Source organism: Spea bombifrons, chromosome 5, assembly GCF_027358695.1.
Source record: "Spea bombifrons isolate aSpeBom1 chromosome 5, aSpeBom1.2.pri, whole genome shotgun sequence".
In the NCBI taxonomy this organism is placed as follows: Eukaryota; Metazoa; Chordata; class Amphibia; order Anura; family Pelobatidae; genus Spea; species Spea bombifrons.
In genome coordinates, this window is record NC_071091.1 from 87,937,315 (window position 1) to 87,958,230 (window position 20,916).

The following is a 20,916-nucleotide window of genomic DNA, read 5'->3' on the forward strand; positions in this document are numbered from 1 at the left end:
AACTGTTAAAAACCACAAAACTAAAATATTCTTAAAATTTAAAACCAGGTAATACAGAGGCGTCCAACATGCCAAATGCAGCCCACCAGACCTAAAGGTGCGGCCCGCATGAGATCTGCAGCCAGGGCAACCGTGTTCGCAGGATTGCAAGGGCCCTGCTTACCTGTGGGTTGCTCGCAGTGTCTTTTGTACCACACAGGGGAGGCGGAACCCAGCATAGTCGCGTGAATTTACGTCACATCTCTATTCCTGCTTTCTTCGTGCGGTAAAAGAGAAGTTCCTCGCTCAGAATGTGAACAACAAAGAGGGAAGCAGCGGCCCCTGCTGAAGTATGCGAGCGGCACCGAGAGAGCTGCAGTGCAGGTAAGGGAGTGGGGGAGGTTGTATGAATGAGTATGTGTGATTGAGGGCATGGATCTGTGAATGAATGAGTATATGAATAAGCGTGTGTGTGTGATAGCATGGATGCGTAAGTGGTGGTGGGGGGGCATGGCACAGGGAGGCTGTAAGCGATGTGCAGACTCCATACTGCTGGCAGCATCAATACACAAGAGGGGCAGCTATCCAGGTTTTAGCATTTACTGGTTACCTGGGCATGATAGGAACGATGTCTATTTTGTCCATAACATCTGCTTGCAAGTTTTGCTATAATGGGTATGGACTCGGTGTAGTGCACATCTCTACAACGCCTAAACATTCATGTTGAAAACATAGTCCAGGTTGGGTTTATTGCGTATGGAGAAGCAGGAGAACTATCCGAGGCATGGGGAGATCGAGGTCCTCTTGTTCTTACAGCACCGCGTGACTATGCACGTGTGGCTCGGGAACCTCCTGTTCAGGCAGTGAGCTTGCGGGATCCTTTACAGCTAGAAGTCTATAATGACAAAACACAACATTACAAATATTACAAATGTAATCACACGGCTCAGACGGCAACAGAACGAGTGAATGCCAATGACAAATTAGCAGAGGGGAGATAGAATCAAATTAATCTTTCTTACAAATACATGTCAAGATACTAAGCGTTCATTTTCTTTGCATGGCAAGTCTCTGCAAGAAACAATTCAGACGTACCCCCCCGCACCCAAATTCACTTCCAGACCGGTCTATATCACGGTGCAGGACTCTGACACGGGCTGATACAACCTGCATGCTCTTTATGCTATTTATGTTTTGCTCTACTTAGATTTCTCAATATAATACGATATTTCATCACAGCTATGAATAAAATTGTCACATTCTTAATTTCTTTACCATTTTTAAACAAATTTCCGAAATCTCCCTGCAACAAGCATAAAAGAATCTGGGGAGGGGAGGCAAGGGGGCAACGTTCCTCGGGTTCTTCTGGTTTGCAGATTTTAGGCCACCGCCTAAAGCCACTGGGGGGTTTAGCACAGTAAGAGACTTTAGGAACTGTGACTGGACCCTTCCTGGCTCCTCTACGGGGAATTTATGAAGTTCTTTTTGGAGAATGACCCGGATAATTCACAGAAGCTTTGAGACTTTTTATTATTGGCTGCTTCAATGAAATTTGAAAAATAATTCTATGAAAGTGTCAGATTTGCTCATTTTAACCAGGGGTTATTAAAGAACACATTTACCTTCAGCCTTCAGAGGATCATGAAAGGCATTATTTTAAAACACAAAAAGTACCCGGTATAAGACTGCCTGCATAATGTACACCTTATACAAGAAACAAAAATGGACGATTCATGTAGATCCCGATACATGTCATACTGCTTAAGATATACAGAATGTCTTTGATTAATGAGCTCATTACTTTACGGTAAAGTTGTGTAAATGTTGTGATAGGGACCTCAGAGGCTCGGTATAATACATCAATACAAATACCTTTATATGACTGTTCTACGGGCATGACTACTACTTGGGTCTCACCGGCACGGGGATTATGTGGAACTCCAGGGTCTATATGTAGCTGAACACTAAAAAGTAACGTTAATCTAAAATCTATACAGAGTCTCTATACAGTATACAGACACTGTACCAGCAATCAGTCTTCCGATTAAAGTCAAAGTCCTGCTGATCAGGCTCCCTTTCTATATGTATTCTTGATGTAGGCTGTTATATGTATGTCTCTAAATTCACAGGTTACTTATAATGTACTGTGAAAGGAACATTGTGAAGAGGTAACTCATCCACTTTACCGAAGCTGCTATTCCACCTATTCTGTCTCATTCATGATTTTTGCTGGGAACTTTTAAACGTCATGTGACACAAAAAAGAAGCCACTGATAGGCTGTTTCTCTATTGTTTTTCTTTTAGGTGGAAAATAAAATGGCATATTCAGAGATAAAATACATGTCTATAGAATGACAATATATATAGTACATGTGTGTGTACGTACAGACATATTAAAATCTCCACTACAGATTTTTTGTATATACTATATATATATATATATATATATATATATATATATATATACATAAACTATATTATATATATATAGTATATATATATGTATATATTTATTTTAATAATATAGAACTCTTATGCATATGACTAGTTTAATCTTTTAATACCTAGACAAAAATATTTCTAGTTATACATTGCAGAAGAATATTTGAATCCGAGTCCCAGATTCTGAGGGTATATAACCGACTCATTAATTCACCTGCAATCAAGTATCAGAGACCGCAGCTTTAGACCGTATTTTAATGTAAATTCATGGCAATTGAATTCTCCGATAGTGTTACAGTAGCGGGCTCCAGAAACCTCCCAGTCAGTGTTCAGAAACATATGCAGAAGTTCCGAAGCCAAAAGTAATGAAACACTGCGTTATTGTTTCACAAGGAACGGACGTATGGAAAAGTACTTGTGTGCAGCCTCTTAAATTAATACCAAGAGACAAAACTATTAGAAAGGAGCATTGTGATTAATGTAAACATAGTTTGCATGAACGTATGCACACAGGCCGCATGGGTTCTAAAGATATAATGTTACCTCCGCTAAGCTCCGTGGTCATGTTGGGTCACAGCTAACTCTCAAGCTGCGGACATGTTAGGAAGGGCTCAATAAACACTGACAGCGTTCTCGCTAAACGCATTTCGTTTTTCACTCGAGCATTTGATCTATTCTGTTAGGGTGTCAAAAGTGACTCGGGTAATAGTGATCTAGTGGCGATATTACAAAGTAAAAGCAGTGATCACTAAGCATACAGATATTCATGAAACCATCTGACCCGGATTTAGGAGAAATTGTGTATGGATTTCATAAACATGAGCTCCTATAAGGAGTAAAATGGGCTAATGGTTGCCCAAAGAGTAAATTGTGGTAAAAACGGTATTCTATTTCAGTATTTTGGCTTATATTAGGGGGTGTAGGGGCAAAAATACAGAGATTTGGGTTGTGAAGAAACAGACCAGTGATCAGTCTCTCTCCATGTCTGTGTAACAAATTGCGTTGTGTTACGAGATCATTTTCCAAGACGGGTTTCATAGTAATTTACTACGGTAACATCAACTTGCATAAATTCCATATCTTTCATCAAACCTTTGGGCAAAGACACAAAGAGTGCGGCTCATTAATTATATCTGGAAGACCGGTGTTTGTAGCAATCCAAACTTACAAGTTAACGCTAATAATCTGAAAAAAAAAAAAGTATTTTTTTTCCAGGCTTCCCCAACCCGTGGTTAGCATTTTCCCAGAGTCCTCCGACTTTTACACAGCGTAGCTTTCATTTATCATCAAGGACTTAAATAAACAGAACTCGGAGCTGTGGAAGGATTTCACTGATGTCATCCATAAGCTACCAAGTCCGAAAAGACCTTATTAATGCAAAAAAAAAAGAAGGGGGTTTGGGTACAGCCAACAGGAGAGACTCCAACTTCATGTCATACGATGATGTATTAATAACAGTAAAAAGAAAACTAATTATGCTGAAATTTGCTTCCACCTCTCAATCAGAACTATAAAAGAAAATATAATATTTGCATATATTCTTTAGGAAGGAAAGGTTTTGGACAAAACCCCATTTTGGCATTGGATTTAACCGGTGAAGCATGACACGGCGATGTTTTAGGTATTCTGGGGTAATAAGCCGACCTACGCTTGCGAATACAGCTCAAAATACTCAAAGAGGAACCCAAATAAATGTAGAGGTCGAAACACAAACAAGCTATTGAGAAACCTAACGCAAGAATGATCGTCTGCCGGCTCCTCGCCACCGTGTTTATACTGGAGCAGCGTTTTGATAAACTATACAGATTTATACATTTTTAACCGGAATATATTTACATGACTTATTTCATTGTAACATTTTCAAAATGTACTCCTGTCAGGGATTAGATCTACTTTTTATTACCTGCTCACAGCCGCTGGTAGGACTTTGCAAGGAAATTTCACTTAGAAAGAATCCAAGATGCTCAGTCAATGGGTCACATTCACATGAATATGAAGAGTTTTATCGCTATAAGTATACTGTACCGTTTACTTCTGCATTCTGTTTTTATACTGTATTTACATACACATTCCCTTAAATCTAGAATATGACATCATAATCAAGAATTATGCATTAAGTATCACGTCAGCAATTCGTGTATTGGTATTATTGGTTAGACTGCCATAAACTTTGCAGATGACGTAACCCGACACATATCTAGAAGCCCCTAGTGCTAGTTTACAATAAGGCAGACTTGATAAGGAAACGCATTTTCAAGTTCGTCAAGTCTAAGGTCATGCATTTAAAAAGAAACAGAGCTCACCGAATGTCTTCAGAGATGTTAATGACTCTTTTTCCCACTGAATTTTGGAGGGGAACTTGTTTCAGTCCACTTTGAGTCATCAGCATATACTTATCTAAATGTTTTGGATACTGATATCCAAGAGGCACCAGGGATGGTGAATATTCAAAGCCATCTGCAGTGTACAATAAAACATATGTTACTTAAATGTGTTTTAATATAGCTGCGTAAGGGCAAGAACAGATACTTACATAATGGTATATTACATACACATGCTCAAAATAGTATACGTGAAATATTTACGGCTGATTAAGACATTTCAATTAGAGGGTGGGATATCGATAGCCAATGCTTACCTCTACAGCTGTTCTCAAGCTACAACTGCTAGAACACTACCTCCGACTAAGCCGATTTAGGGGAAAGTATTGCAAGCGTTTCTTTTTCTATAGAAAAGTGCAGTAGGTGCCTGAAATGGCCTTCAGGTGGAGTCAATTTGGGGGTGAATAACTCATCCGTTATTTCAGATTGCACTGTACATTTAAGTCTGGATTTGTATAGAAACTGGTAAAATATAACTGACCTAAACCTGATTTTGGTTTATCATTTACAAAATATTTAGAAGCTTTTAACATTGTGAACTAAAGATAGGAAGAATAGAGATACATACATATATACAGTATATATATACAGTATATATATATATATATATATATATATATATACACACATAAATATATTGCTTACATGCCGGTGGGTAGGCTGGTTGGCTTGCCAGGTTTTCCTCGCGACTCTTCTTCCGGGCATCCCGTGATGCTTTCCAATTAATTAAGAATTTGCGTGCCATCTCCTTTATTTCCTTACCATCTAGGATCTCTGTGGGGAAGAATACACATTATTGAAATAGTGATATCAGTAGGAAGAAGCCACAATTTTCCCAATTCTAGTTTCTCTCCATAACTATCAGTAAGCTTGCTAAGTGTCTCGGGAACAAGAAGTCCCTGTTTCTTCACCGAGCTGGTTTGGCACATTAACATGTAACCATAACTATGTATTAACATGTAACTATAACTATGTATTAACATGTAGCCATAACTATGTATTAACATGTAACCATAACTATGTATTAACATGTAGCCATAACTATGTATTAACATGTAACCATAACTATGTATTAACATGTAACCATAACTATGTATTAACATGTAGCCATAACTATGTATTAACATGTAGCCATAACTATGTATTAACATGTAACCATAACTATGTATTAACATGTAGCCATAACTATGTATTAACATGTAGCCATAACTATGTATTAACATGTAGCCATAACTATGTATTAACATGTAACCATAACTATGTATTAACATGTAGCCATAACTATGTATTAACATGTAACTATAACTATGTATTAACATGTAGCCATAACTATGTATTAACATGTAACTATAACTATGTATTAACATGCAGCCATAACTATGTATTAACATGCAGCCATAACTATGTATTAACATGTAACCATAACTATGTATTAACATGTAGCCATAACTATGTATTAACATGTAACCATAACTATGTATTAACATGTAGCCATAACTATGTATTAACATGTAGCCATAACTATGGGCTTTATACATGTAAAGAAAGGAAAGGCACAATGCAAATATTCATTCTTTAATTACATTTTATTCCCAAATCCAGACCTTGTTCACAGTTCATTTAATGCTACGGTTTAAAGATTTAAACTTTGAGACTTTGGATACAGTCAGTAACATAACTCAGAACCCTATTATTTTAGGTCAGCTGGATCACTGGTTCTGTTTTATGACATTCAGAATACCTGAAGAATCAAGTTTTAAAATGTCATAAAATGGGAAAAGGGCCTATTGCAAAATTTTGGCCATAATACGCACTCATATATAATATACATGCTTAACGCGGAACGTTAAAAAAATACACAGATGCTATGTCCTCTTACATCGTACCAGGTAAGGCTATTTAATAAAGTTGTTTGTTAAGAAGATATTTTTTTACATCCCTCAATATGTTTTTTTCTAGACATTAACGATCATATTTAAGTCTACAATTATATTTACATTATTTAAGTTCCAGTAAATAGCTTTACGATTGTGTCAACTCGCTGTGCTCTCACACTCCATTCTCCTAGCACCTCGTTTAAAATGACTAATAGGACCCATACACACTTCTGCTGCGGGGCCTGGGTATAACAGATTGATAGCTATTTACATCTGGATGTAGCTTCTAAGACGGATTGAAAGTCCTTCAGTTCTACTCGAATAAGCCTTTAAAGGGGAACTCCTACAGAAAAAAATATAAAATCCAGTGCTGTATATAGTATTGTAGGTTTGGGTGCCTCTCCTTGTTTAAATACCACACTGAGCTGATTCTTTATGGCAATGCTAATGAAGTCTGTTACTCTATAGACTTTCATTAGATTGTACGTAGGGCCTCCTCACCTGTTAGAACAGCCACATACAAATGGCTAATAGGCAGCTCGCTGTGAACCTTTTAAACTGATACTAGTAATAAAAATGGTGGCAGTTCCTTTTTAATATTTTTGGAAGGTTTATGACACCGTTTGCTCTTGGGATTCAGGATTGATATCATCATCCTGTAGTAATGGGATTTCTTCAGGGGTTTGGGCTCTGAGAAGAGACGGCCGAGGTCTAACCCAGAGTGCCACTTCGGTCAAGATTTAGAAGTTAAAGGGGAAGCCTCATATGCCGCAGCATGGTACAGTGCTGAGTGTTTTATTGTTACATGACATTGTATTTGGGCTAGATTAGATTGCAGACACATTATTCAGTTTGGTAACTTTTGTAAGTAATGTAGAAATCCCAATATAAGAACACTGTGGGTAGGATTTCTGGATGCGACAGCTCCTGCGATTTAGCAGAATAACATTTGAGGTCAATGTTTATGAGGTTTTACTTAGGCTCTTAAAAATGACTATTCAAACTAAGTGAAATTCAACTGATGTCACATATAGCATACATTCTATTATTGCTCCATAACGATAACGCAAGACTCCAGATGATATTTGGTATTTAGGTATTTAGATAGTCTGGTGGTTCTTGCCATCGATATTAAAGGCTGCCAGCGTGCCACTGGCTTTCAATATGCCTTTAGCTCTCTAACTTTTGTAGGACTCTTGGTGAGTTTCAAAAGCTGAGCGGTAAAATCAAACAATAAATAGAACTGTAGTGTGATTTGGTTACCTGCAGTGTGAAAGTATAGCATAAAAAGATCTATACATTTTGCTGGTAGAGGTCAAAGGAAAAATATGTGTAACATGACCTTGAAGTCTCTATATAAAGTTATCTTGCTGCGTTGCCCCAGAATTTATATGCAACATATATGTCTATCTCTACTAGTCATGTGTTCCTAAATGTAGTCCCGTTCCCAATTTTTGCAATTTGCTTTTGAAAATGTGACTTAATTTTAACATACCTAAAGTCTTTGAGAGAACTATAACTTCATCTCTGTATTTTGGCTTCACGCTAACTGGATTCCCACTCAGATCCATTCTCCAAATCTTTGTCCATTTGCTCAAAACAAATTCCAGATCCTGAAAAAAACAACAACCAAAAAACGGGAAACAGTTAAATGTTATCCTGACTGATCAACAAATGTGTGATAAATCAGTGATATCTTTAGTGCAACTGAACGTATTAGAAGATCATTAAAGCCTTCTTTACATAAAAGTATATTTCTTATGTGCTGAATGACCAAATTACCATCATGGATAACTATATATTAATATTTCATTGCATCCTGTATTTACATTATACCTCGAAACAAAATACAAATCCGGTTAATGAATGTGTTGTTGAAATACGATTACAGGATGATTGGATTGCACATTGTTACTAATGCATCAGGATGCCCCTTTTTGGGAATTTATAGTGACATTAGCAAGTTTTCTCCTTTCACGCAGAAATGTTTATTAGTGGCTGTGCCACTGATCCATCATACAAAAGTTAAGAATATTTAGGTTATAAAATAAAGAAAGTAGGCAAACTAGTCTTATAACTTTATTTTTATTTTTTAAAATGTAAACTAATATTTAAAAAAATACTTTTTATGCTAATGCAGAGTTTTCATTTTCGATGACATTTTTGCTACTAGCTTTTGATACCCAAGACTCATCATATCTCATCGTAGTCTGTAGTATATTTTTCTATACCCAAAAATAAACACTAGACACTGTCCTCCTAATCATACACAGCTACCCCTCTCACCCGTACTTACATTACAATTTACACAGTTCGAGGTCTGCATATTAAACAATCTTATATACTGACGCATATTTAATATATTACATGAGTTTAATATGTTAACAGCTAGTTCACTAGTGGGGGAAACATTTTCATGAAGCCAATATCAGTCTTTTCATCTTGCGGTTCTTGAATGCGTGACATGCCCAGAAACTATCTTAAACAGCACTGTTTATTTTTGTGGATTGTAGATTAATAATGTTCATCAGAGAAAGGAGAAAATGATACATTGGAAAGAAATGCACAATTTGTCGAACTTGCGTTTGATAAATATATTGCCGCACTCATGCATTTTTTTTGCTAAGGGCTACTCAGTTGATAAATGACCCAGAACAGACCGGTCCCATTGAATGTTTATTTTAGAATACGCTAATCCTGCCGTGAAATATGACCACCTCTTGGATACGCTCTGGCTGCTTATTGCCTTCCTGTCTCTAATAAAGTGCTCTCACTTCTTGGCCTTTCAATAACTATTACTAGAGGGACCGAGTGCTCATTTTTAGGCAGTCTCTGTATGATAAATGATCATGTCAGTCCATCACTAAGTTACCGCGAAATCCTGAAGACTACATCAAAAGCCGTACACTGGGGAAGTAACACTGGCCATAGCCTTCTCCTTCGTTAACATTGCTCATTTATGAACCTGTATTTGAACAATGAGGTGTAATTCCTATTGGAAATGTTTTGCTCAGATCCTTAGCAATGACTTCCGACAGTAATTTGTCACCCGTTTGACTGCTCGTCATAATCTCTGTGGGAAAAAAAATCTATAGTTTGTATCCAGGTCCCTGTCTAAAACGGGGAAAAATCTAATCCATCTTTTTTGATTACGTTTTTGCAATAATCAATAGTGGGCAGAGGTCGAATACGTTATCAGTCATGATGAAGATGAAGCCATCTCAATTACGGCTTTAGTATCTCGACAACCTTATGGATTTTAAATATTGACTGTTTCAACTTTTTCAGCTTCTTTATGTGCTTGACTAATGAACAAATAAAACAGATAATATAACAGATAATATAATATTGAAGGATGTTGCTACTTTGTTTAATAATATAGAGGTTGTGTAAGTCTTCAAAAAGTCTGTATATATATATATATATATATATATATATATATATATATACCTTATGTTAATATATGGATGCCCATGGTTGAACTATGTTAGCAGGGATCTGTTTTTTTTGTTCCTGCATGCTGACCAGCTGATTTCACAACAGGTGACCTGGCAGCAAGGGCTTTTTTCTTTCTTTCATTAGTTACCATGGTAACAAGTAGTTGTATTAGCCTAAATGTAGATATTTAATTTGAATTTAATATTTTCATTTCAATTATTTCATTTTTAATTTCATTTTATTTTTCATTTTATTTCAATTTTTTTTAATTTTAGAGAAGATGCTGATTGGTCTTTGAAATACAAGTCTTTCCCCTTTAATGGAACTTTGATGTGTGCTTAAATATGCAAGACATCCAACAAAGATGGTATGGGAAAGCCGCCAATCTGCTTTGCAGCCGATGAGCTGCCCACCTCCACTACAAAAAGTAATGTTTAGCAATCTCTTGTAGCAATCGCTTATGGAAGACCTTAGAGTGCCTCTATTTACAAAGCCGGCATTCTAGGGGTCAAGGGGAACAGTCACACAGGGTTTAGCATCATTAACGTCACCTAAACTACATATAGCTTGTGAATTTTATTTGTCGAATGGCCTAATCAGAGACATTTGGTTTAAAAGTAATTTACCTTGGAGAATACCTGGTTTGTGATTAAAGGTGACAGACCAGAATATTAATCAGTTTGCTATTGTTATCTCCTATTCTCCTCGCTTGCACAGAAGATGCTGCCAAAGATGCTAAATGTCAGACCACAGAGATTTCGCACTACAGCTCTGGGGCTGCAGCTTCTTCTGAAAGTAAGTACCTTATTTATTTTTTGTAGTGAATCCTGCGTTGGACAGTGGAGTGGTTGAAGGGTGAACAAGTGTGTTTCTAAATGGATCATGGAAACACTGCAACCTTCTACTCTCTCTTTTTTATTCAACACATATTTCTTGTTATAAAATAAATGTCGCTTGTGCACCTCGTCACTTAATGTTAACCACAAAACATGCCGTTCCTTACCTCTTGTTCAAATATATGGTGAATGTATGAGAAAAGAATCAATTAACCATAGAAGTTCATTGCTTCTCCATCATGGGAATTCCAGTGTGCAATCCTTCTTTATGAGCCTCTCCTGATGTCTGTGTGACTCTTCCTACCTTTTCCTGACATCCTCATAACATCCCTGTACTATTCTAATATTACCCCATCCGGTTACTAACTACAGTACATCTGAATTAACTGAAACTGGAAATGTCCAGATTGACACAAATTCTAATCACATTTATTGCATAATGTGGGTACACTGGCACAGTATTCCTTTCAAGTCTGATAAAATGTATTCCCGATATGCAATTTGCAAAATAAAGGTGAATCTGCAATCATGGTAAATATTTACTGCATTGCAAGTTAATATGATTACTAAATATTATGGTTTTACCTTCATTTCTTGAATTTGATTGTCTGTAGCCATAAAATGGGTTATATTTTCCAACACTGCCAGCTCTTTCAGGTCATCAATATTGTTATTGCTGACATTCAGGACATAAAGTGACTTCTATTGGAAGAAATATAATTTTAACATTAAAATACATTCTGTAATGCTGTCCAGTTTGTCATGGAGTGGGCCTACTATCATATGTTCCGCAAGGACTTATTAAAATAATGATACATTGTAGTTAAAATACATGGCAATTAATACTTTCGCTGATGAACTGGCAGGGAGCAGACAATGTATGGACAGATAGTGGACATTCGATCGTGTCAGCGTGACCGCAATGTAGCATGGGAAATGTTCTTTATGAAAAATGCCTTTAGGCTGTAAGCTATAGCAGGCATGGCCTTTGTGTGTTCTGCTTGTAAACGTGTTATTATTCGATATCACCCTTGTACAGTGCTATTGAATATGTTAGTGCCAAATTATTAAGTATTAAAAATATTAATTAGAGGATAATTAAGCGGGTGGGAACCAGTCCTAAACTGACATAAGTATATACTACAGTCCATAATATATAGCCCTGATTCACACAGGCATATTAATCCGTTATATTTTTCTATTGCTTACACCAAGGGAATGGAGACTTCTTGGGTCAAACAATAACCTTTCACCGGGTGGAAGGTGCTGATTTTCAATATGTAGTTCTCTCAGTTCTTCGAGGCCTTCTAATCCCTCAATAACTGTGAGGTGATTACCACCCAGATACCTTAAAAAAGTTAATAACATATTTTTAGGCAAAATAAATACTATAAGTAGATAGGAAATGGAATATAACGTTTGATATAGCCAGAAAAAAACATCCGAAGTATTCAAACAAGGAGGAGCTGGAGAAAATGCATTTGGAGAATGCTCTGCTTCCAACTTTTTGGGGACGGTTTGGGGAAGACCCTTTTCTATTCCAGCATGACTGAGCCCCAGTGCACAAGGTCCATAAAGACATGGTTGGATGAGTTTTGTGTGGGAAAGCTTAACTGTCCCGCTCAGAGCCCTGACCTCAACCCTATCAAACACCTTTGGGATGAACTGTAACGGAGATTGCAAGCCAGGCCTTCTCATCCAACATCAGTGCCGGACCTCATAAATGCTCTACTGGATGAGCGGGCAACAATTCCCACAGAAACACCCTAAAATCTTATGGAAAACCATCCCAGAAGACTGGACGCTGTTATAGCTGTAAAGGCGGAAACCAACTACATTGTAATGTCTATGTATATTGAATGCAATGTCATCAAAGTCCCTGTTGGTGTAATGGTCAGACGTCCCAATATTTTTTTCCATTTAGTGTATATGCAAAGGCAACTTTTAAATAACAGTAAGAAGAAACTATCCACTCAGTAACAAAAAGAGCACATTTCAATGATAAATCAAGGCATGTGCTGTCATTTCTCATAGCATAAAATAATAAATTATTCCAATTTTATTATACACCAAATGTAGAAATGGCCACCAGCAAAGACATTTTTTACAAGCTCCTGGGATTGTCCAGCCACAATTAAGTTGATAATATACATGTTAACAGTATTGCACTAATTATTGCATGTCCGTGTATATATATACAGTTGCAGTGGTTCATTAAGAAAGGTGTAGAGTCGGCAAGAAGCATCTGCAGAGAGAATGAACTCTCATATATTATATTTACACAGCAACAAAAAACTTACAGTTTCTCAAGTCTTTTCAATCCACTCAGGTTTTCTATGCAGGAAATACAGTTATTCTGCAGATACAAATGTGTCAGATTTGATGCAAATCCCAGATTTCTGATGTTGGTAATATGGTTATCATAAAGGTATAGTACTGTGAGATTTCTGCACACGGACAAATCTTCCTGGAGAAACAAAAAAAAACAAACAAAAAAACATCTGTGTAAAATGTGTAAAAAAGATAAAAACATTCTTTTTAAAAAACAATTATTTCTTGGAAGGGTTTGGGCATTTAACAGTACTAGGAACGTGCTTCTAAAGCAGTATTTGGTTCTAAAGGTGTTAAATTCAGCAGCGTTAGTGGAACAGCAACTTTAACAATAGTGTCTCCGATCCCTCGAGGCATATAATGATTAAATGCGCCTTTAAATATAAAACGGCCTGTCTCATAAAACCATCTCCGAAAGACTCCGGTAACTTCTGTAACCTTACAGAAATAACAGGAAAAATGCAGCTGACAGAGGTGAAGAAGCCAAGGTTAACAAAGCAATTACAGGCCGTAGAATCAAACTGTTACTGCTGAGGAGCCCAGGAGGACAGCTATCACCGTAATGCATTTGGAAGGCAGAGTGAAAGTTGAAGTGTCCCGGGAACAGAAGCCTGTGAAAGCTAAGACGCCGCAATACTAGATCTATCGTCTCAATATTAAATGTAGCAAAATTCAGTTACGTGCCGTATAGTCAAGTAGAAAACTAGTAGCAGCTTGTATATAAATTCATTCTAAACACAAGCATCACAGCCACTAAAAGACAAAGGGTTAAAGTTAAGTTTTATATATATATATATATATGTATATATATGTATATATATATATATATATATATACTGTCTCTCTCTCTCTCTCTCTCTCTATATATATATATATATATAATATACACGAACTAAGTAACAATAACAATTTTAACATTACATAGGATTGAGATGTTTGCTGACTCCTGGTTGCCCAACCATGATGTGTCATGAGAAACAAAATGTGTTGTCTTGAGTAGCTTCTTCATACCTCAATTTGCATAAATATGTCATTTTTACATATACTCCCATTCTAAAGCACTGCAATACAAGAATTTATTATCAACTAAGAAACAAATTGATAAAAATATCGATAAAACCCTTTTTAGCAAAAAAAAAAATTATAAATAAAAAAATTATATAAAAAAATAAAAACAGCCATGGAGTATTAAGATTACAAAAGTACCTACAATGTCATCAATATTTTTGTTTGCGAAATTCAAGTGAGTTATTCTCTTGAGACGCTGCGCAGGAGTTTCATCCTTGCGGTTCCTGCTTTTAGCGATTAGATCCACTGTTAGGCGAACCATAATTGATGTGGAGAAGCACCGCTAAGTGGATCTGTTCATTATTTGTCCTGTTAAATGGTCAGATAAAGAAAAAGTTATGGCTAATAAAATAGATAAATAACAAGCAGTCATCTTCCGTAGTAATAACATCACCCCCCATGTACAATACACAATAATAACCTGCCTATATGTACTATTTTGTACTTGTGTATGAAACAATATGAATGTTACCATGTTATTTGAGTTCGGGTGTACTAATAATAAAATGTGTGAAAGTAATCTTCAAAAAATGGATTAGGAGCAAAAAATCTGCATCTGTTGGGTGGGCTTCCAACGCGACATCAATGAATACAACTGAAAGGTGTGGAGATCTGTCTGATGCCCATCATGTTCCCATGTATGGTGCTGGCAAAAAATGTATTTGCCCCTTCCCGATTTCTTCTATTCTTTCTTACTTGTCACAATGAAATGTTTCAGGTCATCAAACAAAATCAACCAATTAACAAAATGTAACTGATAATTGGGTTCAATTTCACTAGACACCCAGGCATGATTACTGCCAGCCCTGTTGGATCTAAACCTCAATTAAGCAGAGCCTGTGTCGCAACGTGAAGTCGGCTAAAAGGTCTCAAAGAGCAGCACATGATGCCACGATCTAAAGAAACTTTCCCAGGTGTGGCGGGCCTACCAAAATACCTCCAAGAGCGCATTGACAACTCATCCAGGAGGTCACAAAAGAACCAAAGACTAACATGTAAAGAACTTCAGGCCCTGCTTGTTTCAGTTAAGGTAAGTTCTCGATTCCACAATAAGAGGCTGTGCAAAAATGGCAACCATGGGAGCGTTTCAAGGTCAAAACCACTGCTGACCAAAGGAACACAAAGCCTTGTCTCACAGTTGCCTTCTTCATGACCAAAGCTTTGCTGCTTCAACACCTGGAACCATGAACTCTGCTTCCTACCAGAAAATCCTGACGGAGGATCAGGATATCTGTTCATGACCTAAATCTCGAGCGCCGTTGGGTTATACAGCAGGACAACGATCCAAAGCACACAAGCAAGACACCTCTAAATGGGTATAAAGAAACAAAACAAAGGTTATGGAGGGACCTAGTCAAGGTGCTGACTTGAATCCAATTGAGATGCCGTGGCGTGGCTTTAAAACAATTCTGCTAAGAAGAGTCAACCATAATTCCTCCCCAGGGATGTGAAAGACTCATTGCCAGTTACCGCAAGCATTTGATTGAAGCTGTTGCCACCAAGGGTAGCGCAACCGGTTACCAGGTTTAGGGGGACATGGGTGATAAAGGTTTTTGTTAACTCTTTACCTTCAACATATGATCATTTAAAAGCTGTGCTTTGTGTTTACTGACTTTGTCTTATAGTAAAATTAGTTGGATGATCTGAAACAATTAAATATGACAAATAAGCAAAAATAGAAGAAATCGGGAAAAGGACAAATATTCTTTCACAGCACTGTATCCATCAATTTACAATCATACGGTTATATCTGCCGAAAAGTGCAATGACTACCAGATCTACTGTGTTCTACTCCGTGGCATTGCCCTAATCTTCAGTCTATTCGTCTCTACATTACATTCATCACATATCCCACACCATCTTTGTAACTCTGCTAAACAGACCCATTCAGCCCATCTAGCCAGTCCATTATTCCTGAGGTTAAGACTCTGACCTTAACCAGCCCTTGGCCTTGTCTTAGGTTCACAATAGCTTTATGTCTATCAGGCTCCGCTACTTCTGCCGGGAGGCTCTTCTGCTCATCTACCACCAGTTTGCTGGGGGGAACTCTCGCTACCCACCCCTGTAGCCCAAAAAATATTTTGAGGACCACTATTTTGGTAGAATTTAGGATAACAGAGACAGAGTAAGAATAACTGAATCGTACACATGCCCCGGTCTCTTCAGTGAATGACTGGTCTGTGCACGCAGAGGATATTCCTCTCTATATGATGTTTCGGTATTCCCAAACAAATAAATGCATCTCGGTGCTCACCTCCCCAGGTAACCGGGCGCCCTGCAGACCCACCGGAGCCTCACCAGGTTTGTTTACATTACCCGGCACGCGGTTTGTTGCTAAGGAGACCGAGGGCTGAGTGCGCATGCTCCTCGCTGAGACGGGACGTTAACTCTTTCTTGGCCGCAGTTCTTATCTATTATAGATCGTAGGAAGGAGCCACAGCCGCCTAAACTAAGGTTGATCTTGATAAAAAGTGCCCGCATCCATCTTTCTCCCCAGAAGCCACCCGTTACTAGAAACTCAGAACACCTGGGGGTCGCAGTGTCCGAACAGCAACACCAATGTTTATATAAATAGCTGACTCCATGACAAGGCTGGGGATGCATTGAAATCTATGGCGCCTCCAACGCTAGGTTAGGGGCTTTGGGCCCTGGAGCAATTACACAGGAAGGGCCCCGTCTCTGCAGCTCCCGCCTTTAGCGAGCACCTTTTTCCTATCTTTTCTGCTTTCTTCCTCTTGTGTCTTTTTCCTTCTGTTCTAGTCTCCATTCTCTTTTATCCTGCCTGTCCGTCTTTTACATTTTTCATTATCTAACTTTTATTCTGTATATATATATATATATATATACATACACACACACACACATGTATATACACACACACATATATCATATATACACACATATTATATATGTATACACATATATTATATATATATATGTGTATGTATATATACACATATATATAATATATATAATATATATGTGTGTATATATTATATATGTATACATAGACACACATATATGTATACATACACATTTATATTACATATGTACACAAGCACACACACATATGCACACCCAAACATATTTGTATATATACACAAACACATTTGTATACACATGTATACACATACAAATATGTATATATATACACATTATTATTATCTTTTATTTATATAGCGCCAACAATTTACGCAGCACTTAATACAAAACATAAATTCAAGGGGTATGACAAGACGAGAATTGACAGACTAAGACAAATCGATACATTCGGTGGAGAGAGCCCGGCTCGCAAGCTTACAATCTAGAGGGAATGGGGTGACAAACATAACGCATAGAGAAAGGGTGAGAGGTAGCGTGGTGGTTGTATCAATGACAAGGAGGTTCTAGCAGCTAAGATGGTGCGGCTTCTCTGAATTTTGAGATGTTTCTTGAATGTTGGGAGGGAGGGTGAATGCTGAAGGTTCCTTGGGAGTAGATTCCAGAGATATGGGGCAGCTCGAGTGAAATCTTTTAGCAAAAGTTTGCTTGGGCTTCAGTTGTTGGGAAGATATATACGTATATATACAAACATATTTGTATACACATACATGCCAACATACGCATATATATACATACACACACACGTATATATATGTATACGCATACACATGTACACAGTGACATCATATGCAGCGCTGGTGTTGTTGGATAGGACCACAAACCAAACACTGTAAGGGAGTGCTGAAGACTGATATGCGGCAACAGAGACGAGATCTGTCCAGCACCGGCCGCCTCAGAGAACGGACATGGAGGACACTAGCCCCGGGGCAATTGGCCCATCAGTAAGCTTTCCCAGTAGGCCAGTCTGACTCTGGTACTTAATACCCCAACAGCAGGTGGAAGAGAAGCAAAGAATGAATGAAATGTCCTTTCTAGAGCCTGCAATGTCCCTTTTACTGCATTCACATTTGGTTCTCATTCATCTCACTTTTTCGACCCACAAATATCTCAGATGGATGTAATGTTTAGTGCATGTTCTTGTGGATGTGATGTTTAGCGCATGTTCTTCTAGTTAATAAATGGAGGCTAGCGATATATGAGCCCTAAGGGTAAAGCGATCCTATGCAAACAGACTACTTCTCAGTGGGAATGATAGATGAGCTGTATTACTGATAATGAGAACTATACCAACACGTTACATGGCCTCATTTACAACACGCCAAGTACAAAAGTAATATTGTTGCCGGATCATTTTTTATTGTGACAGTACAACAAAAAACGACGAGAAGCTGCGTCAGGAAAAAAGACAACATGGGGAGAAACGTTGTTTGCGGAGGTTTTAAGCCATTGATTCCAAGTACTAATATTTTTATAAATTGTTCTTTTTGTTTGGAAAATCCAGGAAGGAGAAGTTTCCTCCCCTATAATCAACACAAACTGAGCTGAGGACCAAGATGAAAGGCTTTAAACCAGATGTGAAAAGAACATTTCCAGTAAACCCTTCTCTAAGTTTTGTGCCTGTGAGATCAGACTTCACAGCCCTAGACACAAGCCACATAGGGCTGGAGTTCAATAAACGTTATATGCCATTCATCAGGAGAATGCTCACAGTGAGCTTACCTTTCCTCAGGGAGACAGCCTATTTTATTATTATTATGTTTTATTTATATGATGCCAACAAGATAAGCAGCACTTCTTACATTACTTTTATATGGCGCCAGCAGATTCCATATCGCCATTACAATAAGCAGAATTATTTAAAATCACACTCAATAACAAACTGGTGCAAAGGAGAAGAGGGCTGTGCTATTGCGAGCTTACAATCTAGTCGGTGGGTGAGGGGGAAGTGAAAAAATAGAAGGGGTGGCTTGGATTGGGATGAGATGATCAAGTCGGGATGATTTGTAGAGATTGTTTTTATACACAATGAATGAGAGAATCAGCACACCAAGATATCACCAAAACAACATACACAAAAATAACAGCTAGTTAAGGCAGAGGAGAGAGGAAAAGGCACTATTAGGATATCTGCGTGTGACGGTAGCAAGCAATAGGAGAATATTAAACCTAAAAGTCAAAACCTATAAGTAGAATTGTTTGGCTGATCGAATATGCCTATTCGGCTTATGCCTGTTAAAAATAATTCTCTTGCCTTACCTACATTATTTTGGTACCAAATTCGAATATGGTATATATGACTTTGCTTAACAGGAACGAGAGCATCAAAACCGGTATAAAGTAAGAAATTCAATAAATCTATATATAAAAGGATAGCCAAATGTGGCACATTAACCCTAAGGAACCCTAAGTAATGAAATGTATATTAAAAGAATATAAACAGGTAACATACGCAAAACAGCAAGAAACCACAAATGAAAGAATAACAGGAAAAGTCAGTACAAATGAGAAAATTTAGGCAGAGAATGATAAAATACGGATAAAGAAAGACAGAACGGCACCAGGCATGGGGCAAAGGAACGCAAAAGACCTGTAAAAGGAAGCAGAGTAAGGGTTAACCGCTGAAACAAAGCATGCGCATCCCCAGGTAGCAATGCCTCAGCTAGAAGCCATATCATGGGGTATAGAAGCAAAGCAGACCATAGGACTCTCAAAGGACTCCTGCGCTCGTGTATAATTCTACCATCTGCAAGACATCATTGTCGAGACGATCAGTTAGTAAAAGATGGTTTATATGCTGCACGTAGATCTCCGATAAGCAGCGTTTATTCGGACCGTGCCAAGAGTACGGTAGTGATATGCTTCAGTGTAATATCCTCATTTAGATCTAAAAACATTTAGTGCTGACAACGCTGTAATGTATTCTTTGGGGGTTAGGAGTCTCTGGCCATGTTATAAATCACTTCTATACTTACTGACTTGTAATCATGTCTGCATCGAACTGTCAATATACAAATGTGTCTCCACTGTTCAGTTAAACAGAACATAGAAGGTTGTTCTTCAAGTACAGCATTTTCATATTTCCATATGTGCAGAATGGTGGTTAACACAGTCGGTACCCAACATTGAGCCTGCTATGGCTATTGTCCACAAGTACCTTCAAATCTATTCTCAACTTGAGCAGCTAGTAACCCAACTATAGGGGTTTTCTCTCCTCACATGAAGATATAGCTTAGAATTCACCAATCTACCTGTTCTTTTATCCAGTTGTGTATTTGCATTGGGTGCTGAGCTAGGCCAGTCCCAGGGCACCTCCCCCACACATAGATTAACAGCCGTCATCCGTATGACATCTTCTGAGCAGATCGCTGCGGTATGGACCTGTGTGCTGGATACCACATACTATGACTAGACCCAGTCTTTCACAGGTTAAATGGGCCAGTTGGGGAGATCAGAGATTCCATGTAACCAGCCCAGTAAGGCGATCTGCCCCTAATTTAGCATCACAGGGAGTTCTGCCTCCCAGACCTCTCAGCCTAGTCATAGGCAGCTGCTAATATTGTTGCACAGAAGAATCTGATTGTAGATTTACATATTCACAGCACTTTGAGGCTGTCTACCATTCTCTTAATCTTTCTTAAGTTTTATAGATGATGGCTGAACACATGATCGGGAAGATATCTC

General features: G+C 37.9%; 1 protein-coding gene across 1 annotated transcript; it reads right to left on the minus strand.

Annotated features, from left to right (window-relative positions):
• Window positions 1–611: 611 nt before the first annotated feature.
• Window positions 612–16,674, minus strand: PPP1R42 (protein phosphatase 1 regulatory subunit 42). Its single transcript, XM_053467465.1, has 9 exons — window positions 16,607–16,674; window positions 14,495–14,661; window positions 13,254–13,420; window positions 12,163–12,301; window positions 11,539–11,655; window positions 8,175–8,292; window positions 5,448–5,576; window positions 4,725–4,878; window positions 612–874 (listed from the first exon to the last, which is right to left on the minus strand). The coding sequence occupies exons 2-9, from the start codon at window positions 14,612–14,614 to the stop codon at window positions 790–792; spliced, it is 1,029 nt and encodes a 342-aa protein (XP_053323440.1). The 5' UTR covers window positions 14,615–14,661; window positions 16,607–16,674; the 3' UTR covers window positions 612–789.
• Window positions 16,675–20,916: the final 4,242 nt, after the last annotated feature.

Excerpts from the sequence above, each read along its gene's own strand:
- PPP1R42 (XM_053467465.1), bottom strand. The coding sequence starts at position 14,614 with ATGGTTCGCCTAACAGTGGATCTAATCGCTAAAAGCAGGAACCGCAAG. Across the intron at positions 5,577-8,174 it reads AGTTCTCTCAAAGACTTTAG|AGATCCTAGATGGTAAGGAA; the intron begins GTATGTTAAAAT and ends TCTTCCCCACAG. Across the intron at positions 4,879-5,447 it reads ACCAGCCTACCCACCGGCAT|ATGGCTTTGAATATTCACCA; the intron begins GTAAGCAATATA and ends TGTACACTGCAG.